The 9,810-nt window shown below is 28.2% G+C and overlaps 1 protein-coding gene across 1 annotated transcript; it reads right to left on the reverse strand.

Annotated features, from left to right (window-relative positions):
- Nucleotides 1-5,746: 5,746 nt before the first annotated feature.
- On the reverse strand, nucleotides 5,747-9,156 carry LOC106758925 (vesicle transport protein GOT1). Its single transcript, XM_014641939.2, has 7 exons — nucleotides 9,090-9,156; nucleotides 8,879-8,940; nucleotides 8,672-8,763; nucleotides 8,489-8,569; nucleotides 7,325-7,422; nucleotides 7,165-7,238; nucleotides 5,747-6,013 (listed from the first exon to the last, which is right to left on the reverse strand). Exons 2-7 carry the CDS (start codon nucleotides 8,904-8,906, stop codon nucleotides 6,006-6,008), a joined length of 381 nt encoding a protein of 126 aa, XP_014497425.1. The 5' UTR covers nucleotides 8,907-8,940; nucleotides 9,090-9,156; the 3' UTR covers nucleotides 5,747-6,005.
- Nucleotides 9,157-9,810: the final 654 nt, after the last annotated feature.

The raw sequence follows: 9,810 nt of genomic DNA on the forward strand, positions 1-9,810 counted from the left end.
ATGGAGTTTTCTAACTTATGTAATTTCTTAAAATATATTAAATTTTAGTTGACAAAAAAATTGTGACTAAAAAAACATACTTAAACATAAAAATATTTTAATAATTTTTATTCTTAATTTAAAATAAAAAATAATAATTATTTAAATATCTTTAATTTTTAAACTTAGAATCTTTACGAGGATACTTTTATCAACTAAAATTTGGTAGATTTTGAAAAATTACGTAAGTTAACAAAACCCAATAAATATTTATCTGATATCGTATTCAATTTATTTATAAACAAATAATAAATATTGATAATTAATAATTATATATCTCTAATAAAAGTTAATAAAATTTTCACTGTACATTTTACTATCAATACAAACAAATATAAACATTTATGTCATGTCTAATTGATCCTTAATCGTGTCTAAGTTTGCTTATTTTAGGTGATTCTTTTTGTTTGGTTACATACGTAAACATAAAATTATTGGAGAGAATCATCTGTATCATCTGGTGGGAATAGCACCAAAAAACCAAAACAGTTTTTCACACTTGTCGTATGCATCTTTTGTATTAAATAAGATCTCTCTTTCTTTAAACTTTATTATATAGCACTCCATCTACATTTTTCTAATTATACTCTTAAATATATTTAACCTTATGCTATATTATTCACACTTTATGCTTATGCTATAAGGGCATGCTTCCATAGGTAGGACCTTCTTAGCTATTCTTTTAAAGGCTAAAGCGTCACATAGGTTTCCAACACTTTAACATATTATCTTAAAGAAGTTTTTAAATATATGTAGGGGCATGTCATCCCAATCTTTAGGAATGATAATCAATATAAACGCAATGAATACTAATTTGAAAGCACTGAAATTATCATTCAAGCTAATATAAGTTTGAACACAAATTTATTAGGAAATGAATTTAAAGGCATTGAGAAAGAGAAAATCTATATTATCATCATATAATCACATAATAATATATATCATAAGTTTATTAAGATTTATAATAATTACTTCAAATTTTATTTATACATTTCATGCATAAAATAATATAACTTAATTAAATGTTTTTTTGGTCAATAATTATATAAATCAATAACAATTTAAATTTTTAACTTTTTAAGACGTTTTTTAAAGATGAAAATGTAATAAAACTTGGTATTCTAAAACGAAAGGATAATCGATTCTGAGCATGTTATCTCATAAAAACCTAATGAAAGTTTTACGATGGAATGATGATGAAAGGAAAAGAGTAAGAATGGTGTATATTTGAAACCGATTTAAAGCATTTATTTGACAAAAGAGAAGATTGAGCTTCCACGTTTGCCATTAATTTGCTTTATTTAGCTTTTATATTGGTTCGTTGGTCGCAAGAAGAAGATGAAGAGATTCTATTCAATTGGCCCACGTGACACTAGTTTTCGCGACAAACTACTTTTGAAATCATAAATTATAGCTACTTCACATCTCATTCTTAATTCTATACTAATTTTGTTCTCATTCACAACACTTCTAAAATCTCTCAATCTCTCAAAAAAAAAGACATAAAACATTAAATACACACATGGGTGCGTGCCCACCACCATTGTCTTCAACAACAACAAATAAATAAAATATATATATATATATATATATATATATATATATATATATATATATATATATATATATATATATTATAATATGAAATTAAAAAGGCTAAACCAGTACATAACTTTTTATGTAATTATTTGGGTCCTTATGTGGTGCACTCTATTGTTGAAAGCAGCTTTCTGTAGTAAGGCAGCAAAGCATTACTCAGAAAAGTGGATTCTCCATAAAAAATAAAAAGAAATTATTGAAAATGTAATGATATGAGAAGGTGGTGGAGTTGGAAGTGCAAGCTTACGAATTTCTGTCTTTTTCTTCTTCTTTTTTCCAGTTGTTTAAGTAAAAACTATAAATGCATGTGAAACAGGAAATGGCAATGTTGACTCAGAAGGAAATTAATTATGTTGTGTCTCCTAAAACAGGAACATGATGGGAATGTGAGACAAATAATGAACCTGAGATGTTTAAAACATTAGTGGATGTTATTCAAAATATAACTGTTTTCTGCAATAAACTTCAAGTGTGTCGGATATAAAAAACAAAGGATGTTTCATCATAATCACAACAAATCTTTCGCCAACAATGTAGTGTAGTCAGTTCAAGTGTGAATCACACAGTTTGATATACATGGAGAAAAAAAATCATAAATGATAAGTTGACAATCATATATATATATATATATATAGGATTTGCTAATTTTTGTAAAAGAATTTTTTAATTGATACATTTTAACAAGTGTATCAAATTTTAGGTTATAAAAATGTTCTTGTTAAAAAAAAAACCAACTTTAAATTTAAGGGTATTTTAATAATTTTAAAATTTAATTTAAAATAAAAAAATAAAAGGTAGTTATTAATTGGTTGAGATAAGTTATTAATTTTTATTTTTAATTTTAAAAAGCAACTACCTTTTATTTTATTTTTTATTTTAAAAAACAACTACCTTTCAAAAACTATAATGGTTTAGGGTTTAGGTTTATAGAACCCGTCTAGGTTTATATAATCCATCAGGGTATATAGAACCCGTCTGGGTTTATAGAACCCGTCTGGGTTTATAAAACTCGTCTGGGTTTATAAAACCCGTATCGGTTAAAAAAATAATTACCTTTTATTTTATTTTTTATTTTAAAAAACAACTACCTTTTAAAAAATATATAATAAAAGCTAATAACTTCTCTTGTACACGTGGACCAATCAGAATTTTTAATAATTACCTTTTATTTTTTTATTTTAAATTAAATTTTAAAATTATTAAAATACCCTTGGATTTAAAGTTGGTTTTCTTTTTTTGACAGGGACATTTTTGTAACCTAAAACTTGATACACTCTACTAAAATGTACTAACTAAAAAACCTTCTTCCATAAATTAACAAATCCATATATATATATATATATATATATATATATATATATATATATATATATATATATATATATATATATATATATATATATTCTAATAATTGTATTAGGGCTTACTGTTTGTCTTATTGTAGATCCAATTGTAACTGAGATGAATGAAAGTGAGTTGAGATAAATAGATAACATAATCTTATTATAATAGAAATTTATGATAAAACTCAATTCATTTTGATAAAAAAAAAGGAAAAATGGAATTAGTGTATAAAAAAATAAGATTAAGTATATTATTAAAGTTTAAAACTTCATGTTAGAAATGATACTAAGTATGATTTCCAGATGTTACTTATAAAATTGTGGAAAAAAAATAATGACAAAATAAAATTGTAATGAAAATGAAGTATGAGACACAATGATGAATGTTGGAGTGATATCTTATAATTTCAACGAGTGATTGATTGATTAGTATGTTATTTTCCTATAAAAAAGTGTTACACAGTTATATCTGATTTTAAACAACACATTCAGAATGCTAATTATTTACCCTCCTCAACATTTATAATAAGGGATGAAAGTAATTATAATGTTATTTCATTAAAAAAAATTGGTCCCCTAAATAATTAAAATTGTGAGTATTTATTTGGTTTATGATTAAAATTTAATATTCTCAAAAGAATAACATTTTTATAAAATATTAGTTGTTTTTCTAAAAAAGACTAATTCATGAAAAATGTAGAAATTAATCTTTTCCCAAGTTGAAAATTTTATTGCTATAAGAAAATATCGTGTTATTCTTATTAAATCATTTAATGTCGCAAATGATTAAAATTTTGATAAGAATGTTGTTTTTTTCTCATAAAACGTATAAACAACATTTTAAAAAATATTTATGAGCAACTAAAACCATTTTAGCCGTTTGTAGATTACCAATTTTAGGATTTATGGTTCCTAAAAAATCATGATTCTTGGGTTTAAAAAACTTATTATGTACGTCTTCCTTATAAATATAAATTAATTTTTTATAATGATAGTAATAGATGATAAGTTTGTGAATTTTTATAGTAACTATCGTGAAATTTATATAATGTTAATATATGAAATTTTTATAATGTTCCTATAGTCATGAGGATGTCACCTGAAACTAAAGTTATGTTATACTAAATCTTTTATGATAAAAAGGCATATTTTATTCTATTTCTTATTTATTATTTTAAACATTTAGTTACTGCAACTATTAACTTACATATTTCATAAATATAAGAAAAAAAGTGAAAATAAGGAAAATATATAATAATTAGTTCATGCGTTAAGAAATCCTATTTTTAGATTATGTTAATACGCGGAATGTCGGTCCTGAAGTTAGTCTATAGGTGCTTTTACACCAAACTCATCAATGGAAGTGACACATAACTTTAATATATTTACATTTTTTATTTTTTTTTATTATATTAAAATTAATTTTGTGTACATGTAAAATTTGTATCTATTATCTTAAAATATTAAAACTATATATATCATTTTTTATATTTCTTAAAATGATGGTTTTTACATGTTAAAATATATGCTAAAAGAAATCATAAAGTAAAATTTATATACGTAAATACCTGTGTTTAACATTTTTTCATAAAATGTAGGGATCGATTCCTTGTACATAGTTTATAACCAATTCAGACAAAAGAGCTTTAAAATAAAGTTTTCAAAAGAAAAAATTGAATAAATTTATAAGAAATGGTTTGATTTACCCACCTATTAAAAAAAAATCTGAGTGACACCTCATCTAATCTCAAGCACTTCATCGACTTTAGAAATTCGCATACACTATATAGAATCGACTTTCAAAATCTAATTAGCAACTCACCAATTTGTATACTAAATCGGTTTTCCAAATTCATATACATTTAAATAAAACCAGATTTCAAAATCCAATATCACCTCTTCAAAACTTGCACCACATTTCTAAATATGATTTCTCTATCAAACCAAACTAACTGGATTTCTCAGATTTCGAAATTCGTTTCACCTACGTAACATTATTATTACCCATCATATCATAAATCAGTCTAAATCATCATTCTTAAAATAAAAAAAATAAATAAACTCACCTCAACGAAAAGATGGACAGAAGAATGGATGGGAGGTGCACGTGTGCATAGAGAAAAAAACAAGTGAAGGAAAAAAAAAATAATAATACCATAATAGACTTTTACATTCATTTGATACATGATGTAATAGTAAAATAGTTTAAAAAATAAAAAAATTGTAATTTTTCAAGAAAAAGAAAAGTAAAAAATAAATAAATATAATATCAAATAAATATAAAAATTTAGGTGTGTCAAATAATATTTTTCAACAAAGACTCTTTGGGCAACAACATGGGGTGCAAGGTCTTTGGGCAAAGGTGGGTGAGAATGACTGCGGCGCTAAAGCGAAAGTAAATAAGCAGAGTAAACCAGGATTTTTATCCTAGTCAAAGTCTAAGGTCAGTTTTGGGATTTAAGAAATATAGGAGGTGCAGGAAGAAGCCCATTTCTATTCCATTCAAGGCCCATACATCTATCTTTTGGGTCCAAAGCCTCCATCTCACCTCTTTCAAGAAAGCCCGAATCTTCCTTCGTTCGCGGACCAACATATACAATTGCGAATGTCAAGATGCTTCTGGTGTGGGTTAATTATTAATATCTTCATCTCACTTTTCTAATTGCCTCAAATTCTATACTTTACCATTTCAAAATAATTATGCAATCCTTTATAACTTCTAATAAACTATAATATTTTGTAATGCTAATCCATATACTTCCCCCTTAACATCAACAACAGGTCAAAGACAATATCACATTTTGCTAAACTTTAGAAGCACAAATATGATTTCTCGTCATGTTAGTAGCAGAACTTACATGATAACTAGCTTGTATTCTTGTTTACATTAAAAGTTAAAACAAAATCTAAGGTCATCACGAGCCTAGAAGCAAAAAAATATTGCTACCAAGTACAACTTTTTTACATAATTACATGCTACATACATCTCAGTAAGCTAATCAATCATATCGCCATATGTGACAATCAAGGTGCTGCAACACAGTAGAAACAGATATTAAGCACTATCCAAATCACCATATATGTTTGTAGCAAAGTTATTCATGCCATATAGAAACGAGGTAAAATAAGTACTTAGAATGTCCCAGAGCAAGAATGTCAATATGCATTTTGTTTTTAGTACTACTAAGATTATTGATATTTGTTTTTACGGGGTTTTCCCATCTTTAGGGACTGGCAATCGGGGCCGAAAAATTATTAACACCAGAATCATCCACTACAATTGAATACTTATCAACCTTAGTTGGCAGTACATAGTGGCCATACCAAAAATGCTACGGCCCTTTAACATAGTGGGATGTCCACTATTCCAAATTTTAATATATAATTTTTTGAACTCCGTTTCTCCCTGACCACACTGTTGGTATCACCGTTAACCCTTACTTACGGACTTTATAATGGGGTTTAATGTGATACATTTTCAGAAACAGGTCTTTTAAAATGCAGGATTAAGAATGTACCTATTCATGCTTAGAGACTAAAAAGATGTTTAATCCCGAGAAAAACTGATAGAAGTCACGGAAACAAACAAAATTAAAGAGACATATTGATATTCCAAATAAAAGATATCTTAAACATTCAACAAAAAGTGAGGGTGGATGTTACTCAGAGAAAAGACTAGAGGAGGTCGAGGATTCAATCAAAGGTGCGATTCAAAGTTTGAAGTAGAGAAAACAATATGTTGGGCGTGTAGGGAAATATTGTTGATGAAATGTATTGGTGTTGATAGCAAAAAAATATACAAGGGTTCCACTTCCTAGCTGCCCATGTCCTAAATTCATTTTTCATATCATCCTCACCACTCCCTCATTTTCTTTACCATGTTAGTCAAATGAACTCTACTTCACATTCCACATGCCATGTGAGCAGGTTACAAACCTTATTCTTACAATCAGCTATAGATATCACTAAGTTTCTCTCTGCATTGAATTAAATCAAATTAAAAAGATTGTGAACTGATAGGCACGCTTATAGGACCAATACCATCCTATCTTCATTTGAATTAGTAGTCAGAAGCCCCCATAAAATTATAATATCTGTACTTAATCAAATTAACATATTTTTCAGACAAATATATTAATATTACCATGGAATCTTGATAATGAATTTTAATAGGGAAACTTACGAGATATAAACTGTATAATCCATCCAACAACAGGAATATGATAGAGGAACAATTTGATAGAAGACCAAAAACCACTGCAACCAAAAGCATCAATATTAGGTGTAGAATAAGTTTTGTAATCATGTAAAGTTCAAGAAGGATGCCAATGTCATGAACTAACCTGAAGAGAAAAAAACAACCGTATATTTGAAGTATTATACCAACTATTGGCCACCTCACAAAAATGAAAAAGAGACCCAAAAAAAATGATGCAGTGCCCTGAAAAACAAAAGGAAAAGAAAAATAGTTATTACCATTTATAGTGTTTCCTAATTCATTTACACAGAATTTGGAAATTTCACATCAAGGTGGAGAAAAACACTACAGAACTAAGGTTAATATATGATGCAGTAGTGCAAGAACAAAGGATGACAGATACATCAGACAGACATCAATTCAGAAGCATATGTTGGGCTTAATGGTTCATCACAGAAAGACATGCGGGAAGTCCAAAGCAAATAGTTCTTTAATTCATCGGTGTTAGTACTTCAATTAAAACAGATACTGACCCAAACCTAACAGAATCGCGATTTTAGTAAGAATTATATTGGTTTCTAAAGACAACTGGAACTGGGAAACAATTTCTGACAGGGAAGTGGACAACCAGGAGCTAACTGCGGAAAAATTCCATTTCTTTGTTCCAAACTATCCTTGTCCACAAACAGAAGGCAAAACAGTATGTTGCAAATCAACAATGAACAGGCTCTCAATCATTAAGGCATCAGAAAAAGTGGAAATTTTAAGGATTCATTGTCAAATAAATCAGTTATTTCATAGATCACAACTAGCACACTTTACAGTTCAGTAAAAAAAGTTCTGAACATGATTTTGAATTCGACAACCGTATTTTCCATTGTACACTATACAAATATTGTTTGGAAAAGGAGAGAAATTTATGCAGACTTTGTGCAGAAAGTTTACTACGGTATCAACTATCAAACATATAAATGTATTGGTGAAAGACAAATAAGAGAAGACAACCAGAAGACGCTTCTTGTCCTATGAATATATGCAACTATTCGTTACCACAAAATACCAGACTATCACTACTAAATTTCACACTTATATGATAGGCAAAGCAGTCTATCTCGTTTAGCAGATCCACAATTAAACTTCAAGTTTAGGAATGATAAATAAATATGTCCTTTGATCTAAAGAAAACAGCTCAAAAGCCAATAAGCAGCTATGTCCCTGGCGCATAACAACTGTGTAACATGTGAGTGACATTCTAGTACTGTACAAAATATCCACTGATGATTATGACGAGAAAAGGAGAGAAGAGTGCCTTATAGTTCGCTCTATTAGTGAAAAGTGCCCACGTAGAACGCCAACCAAGCAAAATGGCCACCCCTGCCAAGGAAAATATCTGATTCCACAAAACAGATGCCAAAACCAAAATTAGGGAAATACCAACCTCTATTCGAAAGGAAAAGATTACGGAAACTTAGATTGTAAAAGTAAGCCTCACATTTCCCAGAGCAAGCAAACCACGGTCAAAGAAGAGAACTATGCCAAGAAATGTAAACAAAATGCCGAAACCAATTAGGCCTATACCAGCCTCTGCGAGATCATGAAAAATTCCAATGTCAAAACACACGCAGTATGAGTCGTGTCGTGTTCAGAAAATTGAATTACAATAAATTACACACACAACGTGCATTGCAATGCTTCTTACTCTTCATCTCAGTTAACTCGTACGCCATAATTGATTAGAAAAGCAACGCCAGATGAACAAACCTTCATAAGAAAAAATTGAAAGTAATCAGATCATGAATTAAGATACACTCACCCTAACCCTGATTTCTAGCGAGACCTTTAAAGACCAGAAATGCAAGAAATAACTTCAAAGATTATCTACTACACTAAAAATAACACTAAAAATTCACCTCTACCAATATACGAGTTAGAAGCAGAAAAAGAAAGAAACTCCTCGCTGCTGCCTTATGAGAATCGAGATTCAGAGCGAGACAATACATGGGCTTCAAACTTTTGGGCCGTGTGTTCAAGCCCAAAGAATCTCTACTAAGCCCAGCAGTCTTAAGAAAACAATAACACTGATTAAAAGAAATTGGCGTCATTTCAGAATATGGTTTTAAATATCAATGAAATTCATATATAATCTAAAGTTGCTGGAAACACATATTAACATAGCCATAATCTAACTTGCACCACATAATGAGTCCAACAAAACAATTGAATTAGATTTATCCAATAAAATCCAAGTCAATGATATCTAGGTGAAATGAAATAAATTTGGTTAAGTTGAACATATTAAATTGGATTAAATTGAATCAGATCAGGTTGAATTTCTAATTTTATATCAAAATATATTATCAGAATAAAAAAATAATGTCAAACTTATTGTAATAAAACTATTGAGCTCACATTAATTCAGATCATGTCAAGTTGAATTACAATATTCAGATCATGTCAAATTAAATTGAATTCACATGTTAGAAATTATTTAAAGTTAAGATGAATCCATTTTACATTGAATTATATTAAATCACATATTAACTTGAACCCGCTAAATTAAGACTATTCAAATTTCATCAGATAAAAAACTACAAATATAAAATTTTAAATTCGATATATTTCATTAAATTA

This window comes from Vigna radiata, chromosome 4 (genome assembly GCF_000741045.1).
Source record: "Vigna radiata var. radiata cultivar VC1973A chromosome 4, Vradiata_ver6, whole genome shotgun sequence".
Taxonomy (NCBI): domain Eukaryota; kingdom Viridiplantae; phylum Streptophyta; class Magnoliopsida; order Fabales; family Fabaceae; genus Vigna; species Vigna radiata.